The sequence below is a fragment of the Macrotis lagotis genome, chromosome 4 (genome assembly GCF_037893015.1).
Source record: "Macrotis lagotis isolate mMagLag1 chromosome 4, bilby.v1.9.chrom.fasta, whole genome shotgun sequence".
Classification (NCBI taxonomy): Eukaryota; Metazoa; Chordata; class Mammalia; order Peramelemorphia; family Peramelidae; genus Macrotis; species Macrotis lagotis.
Window position 1 is genome coordinate 141,634,648 of NC_133661.1, and position 19,229 is coordinate 141,653,876.

At 32.4% G+C, this 19,229-nt stretch overlaps 1 protein-coding gene across 7 annotated transcripts in view; it reads left to right on the forward strand.

Moving 5' to 3' along the window:
* The window catches only part of ASB7 (ankyrin repeat and SOCS box containing 7), a 43,248-nt gene that overhangs the window by 16,182 nt on the left and 7,837 nt on the right, over nucleotides 1–19,229 (forward strand). For 3 of the 7 annotated variants that reach the window (XM_074234227.1, XM_074234226.1, XM_074234228.1), the window contains one exon: nucleotides 7,693–8,298. In XM_074234227.1, the coding sequence (XP_074090328.1) occupies nucleotides 7,693–8,298 (606 nt within the window). Of the gene's footprint in view, nucleotides 1–7,692; nucleotides 8,299–9,379; nucleotides 9,421–13,966; nucleotides 14,121–18,675; nucleotides 18,868–19,229 lie in introns of all 7 variants that reach the window. The other 4 variants (XR_012478000.1, XR_012478001.1, XR_012478002.1 and 1 more) reach the window with 4 other exon arrangements.

Here is a 19,229-nt window from a genome sequence, read left to right on the forward strand (position 1 = left end):
TATAATGATTATAAACCCTGCCTATCTTTATAAGCAATCTAAGCAGACCTTAAGAAAATATCTGAATTCAAAACTGCTAAGGAGCTGCATATTAATTACTTAAGAGTTTCTGACTCTGCAGATATAATATTTTCTACCACTGCTCAGTTGATTTTTGGGTTTGAATGAATAAAACTGAAGTAAAATTAGTAAGATTTTAAGTAAAAGGAAAAGCGCTATCTTTTCCAGCAAGATTATCTCATTTTACTAATATATAAATGACCAGTTAAACTTCTCTAAAATGTCCAATTCTTTTTATCATGTTAACTGCCTCCCCTGTTGTTTTATTTATTTAGCCAAATTCATTTTATTTAGAAGCATTGAGATTTTTTTTAAGGATTTTGCAAGGCAAATGGGGTTAAGTGACTCCCCCAAGGCCACACAGCTAGGTAATTATTAAGTGTCTGAGGTCAGATTTGAACTCAGGTACTCCTGACTCCAGGGCTGGTGCTCTATCTACTGCACCACCTAGCCACCCCGATTTGTTTGTTTTTTAAACAACATGAGATGAGAAACACTGTTGATATAATTTTAAAGGGCACTAAACTGAGATCAATAGTTCTGGATTCTACTCCCATTTCAACAAAAATTAATGCTGGAGATATGAAGACCAAATGAATATAGCCTTCAAGAGCTTATATTCTTATTAATTGTCTAGAGGATACAGGTAAATGTAAGGTAATTTGAGAAAAGAGTATTAATAACCAGATTGATCAGGACACCTTCCTGTGGGAGGTGAGTTAAGGTGAGATGAGCCTTGTTGAAGGAAGCTTAGGATTCCAGTAAACAGGTGAAGTGGGAGGCTGTTCTAGGTACATGAGACAGCATGTACAAAGGCATGGCAGGTGAGAGATGGAAGCCATGTTCAGAAAATGGCAAGTAGACTAGTTTGGCAAAAACATGGAATTCATGAAGGGAAATAATGAGAATGTCTGGAAAGATAAGCTGGAGCCACACTATTAAAGGCTTTAACTACCAAACAGAGGAGTTTTCACTTTATCTTAGAGTCAATTAAAAAGCCATTGAAATTTTATGAGTAAGAGGCGATGTTGTGAGATCTGGAAAGATTATTTTAATTTTGAACTCAATTTGTGACTGTGAAAGAAGGAAGGAGACAGGAGAGATATTGTGGAGGTAGAAACAAGATTTTTGACAGCAAGTAATTTGATATAAGTGAGAAAGAGGGAAGATTCGAGGATGATTCCTTGGTTATAAACCTGGATGACTTGAAGAATCAATCAATCAATAAACATTTATTAAGTGCCTACTATGTGTCAGGCACTGTGCTAAGAATGGTGGTAGTCAGAGTTTGGAAAAGGTTTTAGGTGGTTGTAAAGTTTTGGTTTGGTGGAGGTTTTTTGGTGAATGAGAAGGGGACATTTCTTTTTGGTTTTTCCATTTAGTTAATTTTGGACCTGTTGAATTCTTAACAATTTTCAAAAAGTTGATGATAAGAGAATCAATATATATATATTTAAAATATCTGTGCAAGCATGAACATATGGGAATTGATAAGATCACCAAAAGAAGGGGCAGTTAGGTGGCACAGTGGATAGAGCACCGGCCCTGGAGTCAGGAGGACCTGAGTTCAGATCTGGCCTCAGACATTTAAATTACCTAGCTGTGTGACCTTGGGCAAGCTACTTAACCTCATTGCCTTGTAAAAACAAAACTTAAAACAAACAAGCAAAAAGCTCACCCAAAGACAATGTAGAGAAAGAAGAGGAAAGGGACTAGGACAATATCTTCAGGGACAGCTACAGTTAAGGGGGTAGGACACTAATGATGACCCAACATAGGATACCCAGAGGCAGCAGTCAGACAGGAGGAAAACTTTGATAGATCATCATAAAATCCAAGAAAAAAGAAAATTATCAAAAGGTGAAGTATTCTATCAACACCATCAAAAGCTGTGGAGAAGACAAAAAGGATAAGGTTAAGGGAAAAAAAAGGTCATTGGATTTAAAAAATAAGAGCTATATGACCTTGGACAAATCATTTAAACCCCCTAGGCCTCAATTTCCTCATCTATAAATTGAAAGTATTATATTAAGTAACCTCTGTGGTTGCTTTTAGTGTGGTTCTATTCTAAAATAATTACTTAATACTCAAATACACGGAGGCATAAGACTTTTTTTTAACAATAATGAATATTAACCATACTTAATATTACCATCATTAAACAACAGCAGACACACACAAAATTTTTAAATATAATAAAAATTCCATGTCCCTTCTGGATCATTGTCATGACAGAGGAGTAGTAACTCAGTGAAACTGAACAGTCCCAAGACAGGTCTTAGCAATGAACTCTGACAAAAAGTGAACTATGGACAAAGATTCACACTATTGTATAGGAAACAACAATAAAAAAACATCCCAAAGAAAAAGAAGAGTAAAAAACCCAGTAGCTATCTGATGGAACTTTACAAATACCTGAGGAAAGAATGAACGGGAAAGTAGAAAAGGAAAGATATACTCAGCTGAATGCAGCATTCCAGAGAACAGTAAGAGGAGATAAGGTTTTCTTAATCAAGAAAATTAAAGATAACATGCAAAAATGGAAAAGAGAAAAGATGGTAAGTCTTTAGGAATTTAGACTACAAGAAGAAATTCAGGAAAGGTGGCAAAAAAAATAGGATTATGTCAGAAAGGTAAAAAAATGAACATCAATAACAAAATCTTGTGGTTACTGATCTAGAGGCATTTGTCCTGTAGAATGAAGAAAAGCGGGCCTTAGGATTGTTCACAATAAAGGTGGTGGAAGTAATGGAATCCTAACTTTACTATTTAAAATCCTAAAAGATTATGTTGTTGAAGTGCTGAAATAGAATGTCATCAAATTTGGAAAACAGTGGCCATTGAATTGAAAAAGATCAGTTTACATCCCAGTCCTAAAGGATTATGGCAGAGACTGTTCAAATTTTCAAATAATTATGCTTCTCTCTTATGCCAGCAAGGCTATTATGCCTAAGATTCTTCAAGTTAAACTTCAGTAAGATGTGGATCAAAAACTACCAGAAGTGTAGGCTAGTTTTTGAAGCAGCAGAGGAACTAGAAACCAAATTGCCACCAATCACTGGATTATGGAGAAAGCAAGGAAGTTCCAGAATAAAACAGCTACTTCTGATTCATTGACTATACTAAAATCTTTGACTGTGTAGATCACAAAAAATGTGTTGGGACTATTAGATCATCTTATCTCCTGAGGAACTACATGTGGGCCAAGAAGTAACAGAACCATACATGGAATAATGGGTGTTTTAAGATTGGGAAAGAAGTACAATAAGGCTGTAATAGTATTTAACTTATATTCTGAGTTCCTTATGTGAAATACCAGACAGACTGAATCAGAGGAAGTGAAGAAAAATTAAGAAGCCTCTTGTTGAAGGTGAAAGAAGAGAGTGTAAAAGTTGTTTGGAAACAACATCAAAAAACTAAGATCATTAGGGGTGGCTAGGTGGCACAATGGATAGAACACTGGCCCTGGAGTCAGGAGTACCTGAGTTCAAATCCAGCCTCAGACACTTAATAATTGCCTAGCTGTGTGGCCTTGGGCAAGCCACTTTAACCCCATTGCCTTGCAAAAAAAAAAAAAAAAAACCCTAAAAAACAAAAACAAAAAAGCTAGAATCATGGTAACTGAACTATAACTTCCTGGTAAATAGAAGGAGAAGAATGGAAATAGTATCAGATTTTCTATTTTTAGGCTCAAAGAGCACTGCAGACAGGGATTGCAGCCATAAAATTAAAAGACATTTGCTCTTGGAAGGAAAACTGATAAATCTGGTAAGCATGCTGAAAAGCAGAGATATTACTTTGCTTACAAAGGTCTATATAGTCAAAGCTATGGTTTTTCTAGTTGTAATTTAAGAGGTAGAGTACAAGGAAAACTGAGAGCTGTAGAAAATGCTTTCAGATTTTGATCTTGGAAAAAATTTTTTGAGAGTACTCTAGTCATCAAGGCACTCAAATCTGTCAATACTTAAATAAATTTATACTATTCTTTGGAAGGACAAATATGAAATTGAAGTTCTGGCCACATAATGAGAAGTCAGGGCTCATTGGAAAAAACCCTGATGTTGGGAAAGATTGAAAGCAAAAGGAGAAGAGGGTGGCAGAGAATGAGATGGATTATGGAAGCAAGGAACTTGAGTTTGGACAGACTAAAGGAGATAGTGGAGGATAGAAGGGCTTGGCATGCTAAAAGTCCATTAAATCATGAAGAGTCAATCATTACTGAACAACAAGAAAAAAATTCCAGACCACATTAGGCATTTTGAGAGATATAACATATTGGGAAAATAGCTTTAGCAGTGGCAGTAAGCGGAAACGTATAGTTTTAATATTGTTTGTACGGAATGGGAAAGGGAAAAAAAACTTAGTAAAACTTTTAAAATTGAAAAAAGCATACAAAGCAAGTCACTTAATAAATTTAGGAAAAATAGCTCAATACTTTTTTGGTTAATTCACTCAGCAAGCATTCATCATTGAGAGAATTCTTCTGGGGAAGCCTTTAAATTGCAAAAAAACCATGCCCTCCACGCAAATATATATGCCCATTCTCACACACACATAGATACATACTCTAGGATTCTGAGCAGAATTACATGTTTCAAGAAATTGAAAATTTGAGTCTGTTTCCCTTGATGTCTTTCATATTTAAGGAACTCTTGCATCTGTAGTAGATTTTAGTCAGGATGATTTATTACACTTTTTCCTTTTTTTCTTTCCCCTCTCACTTTTTTGATTATCATCTATTGACACTATTGACACTAATAAACATGATCCTTACAAGTGACAGTCAGGTTTTAAGAAGTTTTTTGACATCTGTACTTAAAGGTAGCTATAAATTAAGCTCATATTTTTACCTTAGGTATATAAACATAGTTATATAATCTGTGATCTATGTGACCAATCATTTGGTTATATATACTATCACCAGTGAGTTTCTTTATTAGTCACTGAGACACATCAGTATAACCTACTAATTTACCATTAAGTACTGTGATAGTGGAAGCTAAAAATTCAAGACATATCATTTAGCATACAAGACATAAACTTTGGAGTAGTTATGAGGAGGTTAAAAAACATAAATATATCTAGATTTTTTACTATACGTTCTTATGTAAAAAACCTAGAGATACAAGAGTTGGTGATAGTCTGTCATTTTTAGTCATGTCAGTTTAACACAATCACCCAACTACCCAGTATTTCTCAGGAAGCAATTCTTTATTAAAGTATGAGCATGACATAATGGGAAAAATCCCAGGATAGAAATAAAGGAGATTGAGGTATTAGTTATGTTTTTGCTATGAGCTATGCTATATGTACTTGAACTAGTTATAATTTGTGTTGTTTACTTTTCCACATCTGTGAAATGAGAGAATTGGATCAGATGATTGCTAAGTTAAGGTTTCTTCTGTGATTCTTTGATGTTTTTAAAAATCTAGAATTTGATCTACATACATTCAACAGTGAGAGGTAAGCAACTCTTAGAATAAAAGGAAGATCCAAGATGGGGAAAAAAACCTACAAAGGGAAACAAGTTTTTGAGTTCTAGGATCATTACTCTAACTTTATTAATAAATGGAACAAATCAGAATAGAATTAAGAGCCACTAAAGTATACTTTACTATTTAGCTTTAGTGTTTAGCAAAACTTCATCCATACTAGCAATTGAAGAAGAGGGAAAAGGTCCAACAATTTCACTAATATGATGTGGTCCAGATACAAGTTAGAAATGAACAATTTCATTTTTTTCAAAAGAATAAAGGGAAAATTCTTTGGCGTTCTAACTTGTTGTTTATCTGTTTTAAACAATCATAAGTAGCACTTTCTTCACTGCTGTAGTTATTTGCATCAAACAAACAGATTTGACTAAGCATAAGTATTTCTGATAGGTTAGTTAAACCAAAAAAAAGTTAGTAGCTCAGCTTATGACTGTTTATACCAGGAGGTGGCAGTAGAATTCTTTAAAAAAAAAATTCTTGCTGTCTTCATTTTTTTTAATTACATAGTTTCTCAGTTTTGTTACTTACCTCTAAGGCAAACCATGATATTCTCACTATCACTATGGATGAAAATGAAACCATATGCTCTTGGTTCTGGTCTTTGTTGCTTTAACTTCCTTTGACAATTTACACTGCTGCCTTTTCAGGGCATAGAGATAATCCTGATTTCTCAAAAGTTATACCAGTGTAGTATAGCCTTTTTCAAGTCTTCAAAACTGGGAAGACTTTGAACACAAGCCTGATGACAGGCTATATATCTGTTGTCAGGGGACTAGATGACTAAGGTCAGAGAGACAACTCACCAGGAGGTTGACCACCACATGATTAAAGTTTTTTGGCTTCCACAGCTCATGAACAATTTACTTGTGCATCCTGTTCCAGTGAAAGGAATATTCACACCAATGAAATCAATGTATGTTTTTATAAATTTGGCTTGAATCATTACATTTTTGTAGGTCTCATTGACAATTAGGTATTTAATTGAAAATTTTCACTTTTCATAAATATTATGAATCTTATGTATATCATTTCCGGCCTTATTATTTACTGAATTCATTGTTCATAGTACTTTTTTATTTTAACATTTTGTTAAACATTGCACAAGTATTTAATTCTTCAACTTTGAAGGTTGATGCTTTTTCGAAAGGTGTCTTGCTTTTGTCTGCTTTTGTATTCATGAAACATGGCAAACTGAGAATTCTTTTATATGAATACAGCAGTATTTTAATAAGTCATTTGAACTGATAGATTTAAATTTTTTGCATTTAAATGCTAACCTGATAGAAATATGAAAACAGCAAAGTGACCTACTTAGTCTGGTGACAACAAAAGCTCTTGCCCTTGTTTGGCCAATTGGTCAGGCAGTTCTGATAGAATCAGAGCTACAGATAGTTGCTGAATCCAGCCTCTTGGCTTAAGGAAAGGTTCTAGAGTAGGTGATGAAAGTCTTAGGATATGGAAATAGGTAGAATGAAACAGGATTATAAGTCATAGTTTTTGTATGAGGTTTTTTTCCTAATTTTTCACACAATGTACTGCTTACATTCTTTTAAATTCCACAGTTCTTGTAAAATAATAACTCAAAACAGACTTTTCATCTTATGAAAACATACTTTATCAAGATCACTTAAAGAACATATATCTTACATGCTTTGGAAATCCTACAGACCACAGAGAAACTTTTACCTAATACACCCTAAAATAACACAATCTGCCAGACCACAGTATATCCGCAATTTAGAATAGCAGATGTTGCTACACACATGCTTCTTTTTAAGAAGCAGCACAAGAGAAAATAAAACAAAAGTTTAAAATGGGGGGAAACATGATAGAGATGAAGGTTTGGAATAGCCAAAAGAGAGATGTAAGCAATTGGTTTATAATAACCAGGAGAAAAGGATGTCACTCTCAGGGAGCTACTTTGTAGATGCCTTTTCAAACACTTATGTGATCTGTCATACTCATTCCATTAAATTACATTTGCTAGCTTTCCATTAAACTGGATTTTAGTTTTACTAATGAAAAAACTATTCTATGTTCATTTAAAAACCTTGATTTAAAATTTTGTTCTAAAATGTATGTTAGAGTAGTTTTTTCTCATAGTGTTTTCTAACATTTTTTGTTTTGGTTTTAACTTTAGCTGATCCCACAGTTAAGGACTTAATTGGAGGCTTCACTGCTCTTCATTATGCAGCCATGCATGGTCGAGCCCGGATTGCACGCTTGATGTTAGAATCTGAATACAGAAGTGACATTATCAATGCAAAAAGCAATGATGGTTGGACTCCCCTCCATGTAGCTGCTCACTATGGTAGGGACTCATTTGTCAGACTCCTGCTAGAGTTCAAGGCTGAGGTCGATCCACTGAGTGATAAAGGTACAACACCGCTCCAGTTAGCTATTATCCGAGAGAGGTCAAGCTGTGTGAAAATCCTTCTGGATCACAATGCCAATATCGACATTCAAAATGGTTTCCTGTTACGATATGCTGTGATCAAAAGCAATCACTCATATTGCCGAATGTTTCTTCAGAGAGGGGCAGACACAAACTTGGGTCGCTTAGAAGATGGACAGACACCATTACACTTGTCTGCACTTAGGGATGATGTGCTTTGTGCCCGAATGTTATATAATTATGGAGCGGAAACTAATACAAGGAACTATGAAGGACAGACCCCATTGGCTGTTTCAATAAGTATTTCTGGAAATAGTCGACCCTGTTTGGATTTCTTACAAGAAGTAACAAGTATGTAATATATTTTATTATAATTGTCATTGGTATTGTTGCAGTTTTTGTTTTACTTTTGCATGTTTCTTTTGAAGAATTTGAAGCATTTACAAACTTCATATAATATCAGGCATCAGTCATTCACAACAGCCCTGACTGGTAAGTAATGCTTCATTCATTCAAAATAAAAAGGAAATTACCTTCCCATCATATTTAAATATCCTATGACAGAAGGGAATACATACTACTACTGGTGTTGGGGGATAGCTGTAGTTTTAAAATAGAAAGGGGAAGAGAAAGATGAAGGAGAATCAAAAAAATTACAAAGATTCATGTTAGAACAAAGGAAAACAATCCCTGTTAATCATAAAGTTTATCTTTCAAGCTCCACAGATTTAATTTTGAGATTAGGATTATTACAAGTTTTATATTACTTTTATCTATATAGAGAGTGATATTGCAAACCTATGTATATTTAGGATATTTTTTAAACTTATTTGTAGGGTTTTCTATATTGTGAACTTATATTTAAGAGAACAGTGATAAGTTCATATTTGATTATTTATGACTATGTACATCCTTGCAAGTACAGATAAAAACATTTATGTTACCATTTTGTGGCTGTAATGTACTATTTACACTAATTTTTATTTGTTCTTTAGTTTATTGAAGCATATTTTGCTTACTTATTATGGGAAAGGAAAAATAAAGTGAGGCCTAAATGATAGCAAAAAATTTTGGTGGTCTATTGAAATATTTGGTTAATGCAATGATAAAAATTAATCATACTTATTTGAATCATTGAATTAACAGTCATTTTAATCCCATGTACTTGTCAAACTTAAATGTTCCTTGCTGTTGGTCTTTCCTTTATCTCATTTGATATTTTAAAACTATAAATATTTCAATCAATTTTCATGGTTTCTTCAGTTTCATGATTGCTCTTTTTTCCAGCAAAAATTAGCGATAAGTGATGTCATTGTTTTACTCCTTAATCATTTAGATGTATCTTTTTCAGAAAAGATAAAAACATATGACTCAGAAATAATCCATAAAATCAAAATTAGAGTTCTAATCTTGCCTCTACTACTGATTTCAGGCAAGTGGTATCCATCTTGGCTTTCTTCCCTTTCTATAAAGGTAATTACCATGACTTGCCAATCATCCTTGGATATGTTTCATGATATTATGCTACTAGCAAAGAATTGATACTTAAAACACTTAGCTATGTACTATCTTTTCCACAGGAAGATTCATGTGATCTATATATATATATGTGTGTAATATATCACATATCACACTGTCTTATTTTTCCTAATATGAATGGTTGCATTGGAGCTTATCCAACCAATTTTTCTTGTCTAGCCCCTTTATTACTAATCATGGTTGGACTTTCAGCTCACATTTATATATCATTTTAAATTGAACAAATCATCTTCCTCACAGTAATTGTGAATTAAAGTATATTACCCCCCATTTTAATGATGAGGAAACTAAATGGCTGAAAAGTTGTATTTTGGCCAAGGGTACACAGCTATTAAATAACAAAGCCAATACTTAAACTATATCTCCCAATTCTAAGCTCAATGCGCTTTTAACCAATAGTACACTGTTCCTGTCATATCCCTCTCCCACAATGCCTAGGTGGTTTAGAAATATTAGAGTTTATATAACACTTAATCCCCATTCCTCTCCTACCCTTCCCTATGGCTACTAAATGTTATGTTTTGTCATTTCATATATATATACATATATATACATATGTATATATATGTATGTAAAGATGTAATTTTGATATTGTCAACTTAAAGTGTTACAGAGTGCTGAGTCAGAATTTTGGTCTCGTATGTTAGAGTTATTGCCATTATATATGAATAGCATTAATTGAAACTAGTCCAGTTACATGGGAAAGGGCATTATGGGCATTCTGCATCATTGTCATTTTTTTATATGAAATAATTTGAGCTCATCTAGAATTTGAGGAGAATTGGAATAGTATGCTTATAGTGATATAGCTTCTTCTTTCTCCCTATCTAACCCTCACCATTTCATCTTTAGGGCTGATTTAATAAAGTATGAATAGAATTTAAACACTATATTTCACAGCAGCTTTCCTAGTAATCTTCATTTATAGCACTGATAAGGACTTCGATATTGTCACAGATAAAAACTAACCTGAATTAGAGTCTTAGAATTATGTCATACCATATTTCCTACAAAGTTTTCATTTTAATCTTTTATGGATTATATTTTTAATTGCTTTTTTCTTCATTTATCACATTTTCTTCATGTATCACATTTTGGAGGCTCAATTGAATTAACTTTTGCAAACCAAAACCAGGAAGACACACTGTCATTTATTAATATTCTTCAACTATCTTCCATTTAACAATTATTTTACTACTAAAATATGAAGAATTAGGAAGGTAAATTTCTTCTGACCACATGAATCTAAAAACTTTGCTTCCCCTGTGGCCTTAAGTCTCAAATGTTTTTTGTGTCATGGACCCTTTTGGCAATCTGAAGTTTAAGTATCCCTTGTCAGAATGTTGTGGTTATTGTTGAATAGTTGAGATTCATAATTGAAGAAAATGCCAAATTTCAATTAGAGATTAATGAATTCTGTTATTTTTCAAAGTTCATGAGTCCCATAAGCTCTGTCCATGAACCCCTTGAGAATTCCTGCCTTCAGGGATTAATTTTGGTTAAATGAGTTGGAAACTTGTTTAAGCATTTTAGCCAAAATTGTTGAACTGCTATTGTGAAAGTACCACAACTATTAGAGTCAGTTATACTAGTGATCTAGAAAATTATATCAAAAAAGAAGAAACCTGAAATCATTTTTATATTAGTAGTGCCTTACAACATAGTGGGTATTCAGTAAATATCTATTTAATAAATAAATGAGGAAAATAGGCATCTCAATACAGTTTTCAGGAGTGATTTATGACTACTTGTATAAGTTCAAAAAAAATATCATTCCATTTGTCTTATACCTCAATACTCTTAAGATTGTTAGTGTCAAAAATAAATGGAGGGGTGCCTAGGTGGCATAGTGGCTAGAGCACTGGCCCTGGAGTCAGGAGTACCTGAGTTCAAATCCGGTCTCAGACACTTAATTATTACCTAGCTGTGTGGCCTTGGGCAAGCCACTTAACCCCATTTGCCTTGCAAAAAACCCCCCCCAAAAAAATCTAAAATAAAAATAAAAATAAATGGAATATTTCTGTCTGACTTGGGTATTCGTTCAGGTGCATTCTTCAGTCAATGATTATATGAAAAGCTAGTTGTTCTTCACTAGTATTCTCACTTAAGATATAGTAAATCAAAGTGAAGGAAAGTGTTTATTTTTGGGAAGTTCAAGGAGTCCTAAGAACTGTCAAGTCATATTGTGACATAGAAGAGAAGTGCATTTTATATCACTTTTGATTATCTAGTTAGATTCTGTGAACTTAGGTCCCTACCATATTAGGAAAGCAAGATTGCCTCAATGATTATTATGTAGATATATCAAATTTATTAAACAGACTAGCTCTTCAAAACAAACAAGCTCTGAATTTTGATTTTTTGTGTGTATGTTTATATATATATATATATATATATATATATATATATATAAACACATATATATTTAAAACACTTTTGCTCAAAGATTCCAAAAAACCTGGGACTAATTAAAACCAAGTTTTCAATTAATTTTTTAAAATCACCCCAAATTTTCCCCAATAGCCCTTTCTTTCAGAGAGCCATCCTATATAACAAATGTTTTTAAAGATAAGACATAGAATGAAAACAATTGACAAAATTGATTAATATATCAAAAAAAATCTGAAAATGTGTGCAGCATACCCCTCAAAGACTTCCCATCTCAGTAAAGGAGTGGGCTATTCATATTTTCTCATTTCTCTTTACTTGCTTTTTTGTAATTTTGGAAATTTTCACTTTCAACTTTTTTGTGGTTCCTTTCTGTTTACTTTGTTGTAGTCATCGTTTCCTTGGCTTTGCTTACTTCACTTCATCAGTTCATGTAGATCTTTTCACATTTTTCTGTATTCATCATTTTTGTTATTCTGGCACAATAATACTCCATTACCTTCATGAATCATAATTCATTTAACTCTTCTCCAATTGGTGACTTTGCTGTCTCAAAAAATGCTACTATGAAGATTTTGGTGTAGAGATTTCTTACCTGGGATTTATTAACTGCAAAATAAGGAATTTGAATGATTTCTTCTTGGTTTATATTTAAAAAATGGGTTCAGTAATTTAATGTCTGATAATCACTTCTTGAGAAGCAATGTGGCATAATGGGGATAGAGAGCCAACTACGAAGACACACAACATGTTTTTTAACCTAAGGAAAATCATTTAACCTTAGTCGTATAGGCAATTCTTTAAGATTTTAAGTTGCAGAGAAAATGCTGACCTTTGCCTTTTTTTTAGAGGAAGTTTCCTCACCTGGAGTTTTTTATTCTAGTGAAATCCCAGATGTAGTTTCTGTTCTTATGAAACTTGACAATAGATATGGAGAGGAATAATGTAATTATAGCATGATGAATTAAAATTGTTACAGTGAAATCTCAGTTATTGAACAACCATCTTCAAGATGAGCTTTATTTTGATGTAGCAGAAATAATCTTTAGCAAAGCACCTTCTTGATTTCATTTTATAAACATGAAAAACATTGTTGTGACCATACAGAGCAAACTCATGGTCCATCAGGTTATTGCCTGTAATATTCCCCAGAGATTTTTCTTTGGAAGCCTGATAGGTGTCCTGCTTCACATTGGCTTTAGGTAGCTCATCTTTTTTTCTTTATGCGTCTGTCATTCATAAATTTTTAACCATAAGCAGTGTGTTAAAAGATATTGAACTTTGGCTTCAGACCAGGTTTCTAGGTTTTGCCTTATACTGCTTTGGTGTGTGAACTTAGGCCAGTCACTTTATCTCATTAGAGCTCAGTTTTTTCATCTGTAAAATGAGGAGGTAAGATTAGACATTATTTTTCAATTCAAATATACTATGAATCCATTTATATTTCCTGCCGTTACTGGCTTATGTGGGGTACTTTATGACCTGCTATGTAAAAATAGCACTTTGTTTTATTTGTTATTCTGTTTGTGAAGCTTCAAAGTATGTCCCTTTGACAAGCATTTATTAAGAAACTACTTTGTGCCAGATCTGATATTTCAGTTTATCTCTTTTCTTCCTATTTTGTTACTGTGTTATATAATGTACTAAAAATAGTTATTTGTTATTTATCTGACTATTCTGTACAGCCAATTTATAATAAATATGCTGCAAATGGGCATTATACGCTGATTGGTTGCTTATTCTTAACTTCTTAATTAACCTTGATTTTGATTTTCTGTAATTTATGAGAGATAAATAATATTTTATCCTGCTTTTATTTTTCTTTTATGAGTGAATGATTGAGACTAATGTTTTTTCTTAAAAGAAAAGTTAGTAATAGAGCATTTATTTGTTAGGACTTTTTAAAGTCCCAGAAACCCTGACTGGGTTGCAAGTCTTAGGATATTTACTTTGCAAACTTATGTGATAGGAACCAATATCTGTCTAGTTTATTCTGAAAAGCACCAAGTATAATATCATTCACAGGTGCTTAAAAATAATATTTCACAATGACAGCAGTGACTCTAAATTTCTAACTTTGTTTTAATTACAGCTATATCTTCTTTTAATTGAAGAAGCATAACCGTTTCAAGCTTCCCTTTTACCAAACACAAAGTAACCATAAAAATCACAACATTCCTTTATTTAAACTCAAGATAGTGAAACTTAGTCTGTGGTGTGTATTGTCGAATACAGTAAAATGCCAGGTATGTGAACTAGAAGACTGCACAAAAACTCCATTACACCAAGTGCTATTAAATGTATTAAATCATGCATTCCTTTGAGTACTCTTCCTTGATATGTCAACTAAAAGAACCAAAGGGATTTATCAAATCAAAATCACTTAGGAATTATTTGGTTGGACTCTTGATTTACCTTGATTAAAGGCAACTCCAAATTTTCAAGGCAGATCCCTCATTTTATTTTTCAGTCTTGAATCTAAAAAATCACTTTTAGAGGAATGAAATATAAAGTCACAGGTAAAATTGCATGACCTTTTGGAATATTTTAGATTGAAAAAAATACTTTCCCTTTAATTTTTTTTATTATTTTGTGTAACTTTCTGTTCTTACTCAAAGATTTTATTCTTAGTGTATCATATTATTGGGATTTGTTTGACATTCATATTGGAAATATAAGAATAATAATTGCCTATGGAAAATGTGATTTATAGACAAAAGCTCTCATTATGACCAACACTGTATGTGTTTATTTTGTAGATTAATTAAGTTGAAGTTAGGCTTTGATAACCAGTGATTTTTTTTTTTACTGCATTCTCTTATGAATAAAAAAGAGCAAAAAAAATTTACCTTTGTCCATAGTTATGATTTTGTTTAATTTGTTTCATATTATCTCTAATGTTTTACTGCTTTAGTTACTGTGAAATTATAGTTTTAAAATAGTAGAATGAGAAGGGAATTCTAAGGATCAGACAAGGGAGGAAAACATATGTTTGTGATGGGATTTTAAAATGAGATGGTGAGATAAAGCAAAGAGGAACAGGAATGCTATTCCAGATGCTGTGCTGCAGTGAAGTCCCTTGAACTAACAATAGTGAAATTGTATAAAGTAACCTAGAAAAAGGTTCAGAGTTTTCTTTCATATTCATATTAAAGAAACTGTAACATTTCTTGATTTAGTTTTTTTTTAATGTTATCTATCACAGATGTTTTACCTCTTTGTATATTTTTGAGATTATTTCTCATCTAAATTAAGAACTTTAACCAATTATAAATATTGTAATTTGGATAGCAAAAGTAGGTGAAGTTGAATTTTTAATTCCAGAAATTTTGATAATAGGTCATGGTTTGTAATGGACCTATAAGAGTTGATTTACTTCTACCTACCCATTATGATAGTTTTCTTACAAAATCAAAATGCTCACATTTCCCTTTGAATTGTTACAGAATATATTTAAATTCTGCAGTATGATTACCTTGTAGTTTTTGTGGATATCCAATAATCGATATGCTCCTTATACTTTTTGCAACCATTCTTTATGCTCATTTCTACCTTTAAACTTTATAGGCATTTGAGCTCTTATAAACTAGTATAAGAATAAAATTCTAAAATACTTAATTTACTTATATTTATATTTTTCTTTTTCCTTACTTTCTTTTACTCCTTTACTCTCTCCTGCCCCCAACCCCACTCCCCTTTGTATTTTGGTATGTGATTATATGAGCTAACATTTATAAATCATTTTAAGATTTGTAAATCCCTTTACATATATTATCTCAGTTTTTATTCACCACAAACCTGGTGAATAAAAAATTACATATTCTGTATCTAATAAATTCATTCAACAGACATTTATTATGTGCTTAATAAATGGACCTCTTAACTTTGTTATTGGTATATAGTATTTGCAGAAGCTTCTGGGATTTTCTTAGTAAATTTCAACACATTCAATAATTAGTTTTTATCTCTCTAATAATATTGCAATCAAATACACTCAGATAAATTTCTGAAGAGTATGTGTTAATATAGCATTTAAAGTCTCCATTCATTCAAGTGCTGACTGAATTAACTATTGCCAGTTTTCTCTACTAATTTTATATATTTTTATTCACATCCCTGCCTAATTCTATTTAGTAATATAACAAAAGTTTGTAGTTTCTCCAACAGGTCCAAGAATATTTCCAAGAATGTTCTTAATATTCAATAATTTTAATGTTAAACTTTTAATTAGCTCTATGACTTTAGGGAAATCATTTCATCTCTGAACCTCAGTTTCTTCCTCTTCAGATGAGAATAAATCTGCCAGTTTGACCCCAGAGTTATTATGAAGATTTAATAAGATTGAAAGATGTGAAAATATTTTTCAAGTACTATTAGAAATTTGTTGTAGTTTATGTCTTAGAGTAGAGGTGTCAAGTTTGGGGTTCCACTCCATGACACCAGCAAAAATCTCCAGTGTAGCCAGATCCAGATGTAGTTCAGCAAAAATACAATACAACATTATGTGAATTTATGCTTTTCTATCTTAAGTTGCTTCCTAAAGGAATACATTTCTATTTGTTTGATACCATTGTCTTTTTATACCCTAATAACTAACAACAATGAGAAAAGAGGGTTTTTTTTGACAGAGCACGTGTTTTGTTTATACATTTTTTGGTGTTTTGGTCAAATAAGAGAGTTGAACTAGATGATCTTCAAAATACCTTCCAGTTCTAAATCTATGGTCCTGGGAGGCTTAAAATCTTGTGAATATAAGTAGCTTTTTTGTATTAGAGTGTTATAAGGAAAATTTTTAAACCATATTGGATTGAAAAAGGGGAAATTATTTTGCCAGGTGAATTCAGCTCAAAGACATTCAGATTTTTTATTCTTCTATGCCCATGAATTTATGTGACCTGAGATATACATTATGTAACCTTTTTTTTTGTTTGTTTTGTTTCCTCATCTCTATTTAAAAAAATCAAGTAGGGAGATATGAAATGCCTGAAGTTAAAACACTTTCAAGTCTCAGAGATCTATAAAAATGCAAATTGTTACTATTATTACTGTATATCAAACAGATGTATAATACACATTACAAGGAGGGGACGATCATTTTACCTAGCAAAAAGTTTGAGCTATAAAAATATCCTTGGTGATTAAATAGGCTCAAATTTACCCTTACAGTTGTCTATTTTGGCCTTCCTTTGAGTTTAAAGGGTATTGTTTCTTTTAATTGCTTTTTTTTGCAGAAGTGGCAAAAAACAAAACAGTTCTTGTTCTGAAATTTAACAAAAATGTTTAAAGTAACTTTCAGAATAAGAAAGGGCTTAACTCAATTTTGGGGGGGGGAGTAAAAAAACCAAGAGCAAACTAAATCACCTTAACATTGAGACCCGGTCCTAGACAGTACATATTCTTAGAGAGGGTTAAGAAATGTATTTGCAGAGATCAGCTGAAACATAATTGCATCAGAACACATAGCAATATATCATGCTTTTGACTGGCTCACCTTTTCTTATTTGAATTTATTATTTTAGTGGTTTTATAAACTAATCTTGAATATATATATGTATGTGTATATATATATATCCTTTGATCTTATATCTTAATAAGATTCATCTAATGAGGAAATATATTTTAGGTTCTAAAATTGCATTTTTAAAAAATGGGAGTATTTAATCCCCCTTTTGAGAATTAATTTCTACTCTATTACTGTTTGCAATTCATTTCAGGTATTGCAGATAATCTATATATAGCAGTAAACTTTGAATTGAAGATTTTAAGAAACCTTTTAGCTGGATAAGGAAAAATTTATGTAAGCATTAATTGAAAATGACAGTGATAGATTATTCGCCTAACAAATGTGATATATAATGATAATTGGAGATAACTATATGGAATTTGTATAGTCCTGTGGCTACATACCTGGTTTGGCTGCTGGGGGCTTGGGCGTGGGTAATAGTATTACTTTACTAAACACCAAATGTTTGCAATAAATTAACTTTCGAGGACAGATAATAGTAATAACAGATATTTTCCCCTTTCCAACCCCAGAATACCCTTGGATTAGCATGAGGATATATTAGACACTTCAGCCAATAGTGATTTTGCATTTTTAAGAAGGAAAAATGGTAGAAAATCCAAATATTAACTGGTGAGAAAGCAGAGAAAAGATCCTATCATTTATCTGACTTTCTAGCTAGGTGAGCAGTGCCAGGGGAAGCTATTTATATCTGTAAGATGAATTTGCAGACTTGAGGTCTACCTTAACCAATTTTTAGAGTAGAAATATATTATAATAGTATTGCTAAGTTATCCCTTTATTAATCTTTCTCAAATTCTTGCCATAATTTGTCATTGTTTGTGCATGTCAATGTATATTGTATATCCATGCACACACCCAAACACATACACATACATATATACTTATATTTTATCATATTATATCATGTCATTATATGAATATGTTTTTAATAATAACAGCAACAGAATAGCAAAACCTTTTCAGGGATAAATTAACCATTATCCTGATAGACTTGTAAAGACTAAGTTAGGTAAAAGGCAAAGACCTCTTTCTGAGATTGTTCATTCACATAAACTGCATTTTAGATTTATACTGTAAACAAATGCAGTTTCATCTAAACTAGTATAATTTTAAAATCATTAAAACATTTTTTTTCCAACTAAAAGATCACTTAAATAATAAAATGGCTAAGTAGTCTATGATGTAGTCATTGTTTCTTCATAAGGAAGATTTTTAATTTGCCTGTATAGTGGTTATATTACTTTATAGTAAAATCTCTTCTGTATTCCACTTAGGAAACTGCTGAAAATGATTAAATGAATACTTCAAGCCTACCACTATGCAGTAGGCATTAAGCTAAACACTAAGGATACAGATATAAAAAAGTATTTCTTTCCTCAAGATGACTACATTCTAATGGAGGACTAAACTTATATTAGCAAGTGGTAGCTAAGGAAGGGTGTTTATATCTGAAAATTACAGGCATGGTGAGTGGAGTTGTATGATAGTGAGTTTATTCATTCTTTTCAGAAACATCGATAGTGTTGATTTAATTCCCATTCCCTCACCCAAACTGAAAAGCATGGGTATTGGGAGAAAGATTGGTTATAATACATGGTGGCATGACCAGAGGATAGCCAGGTTGAAGCTTGAAGTTCTGGAGCCAGCTTCCTCAATTTGAGCAGCACAGCCCCAGCACTGAAGTTCTGGTAGCAGTAGTAGAAAATATATTTTGGTGTGTGTGTGTGTGTGTGTGTGTGTGTGTGTACATGTATGTGTGCACACGTGAGCATGCATGCTTGCTAGGTTTGAGGGAGAGAGATGGGGTGGGTTTAAAAAAGGGAAAGAA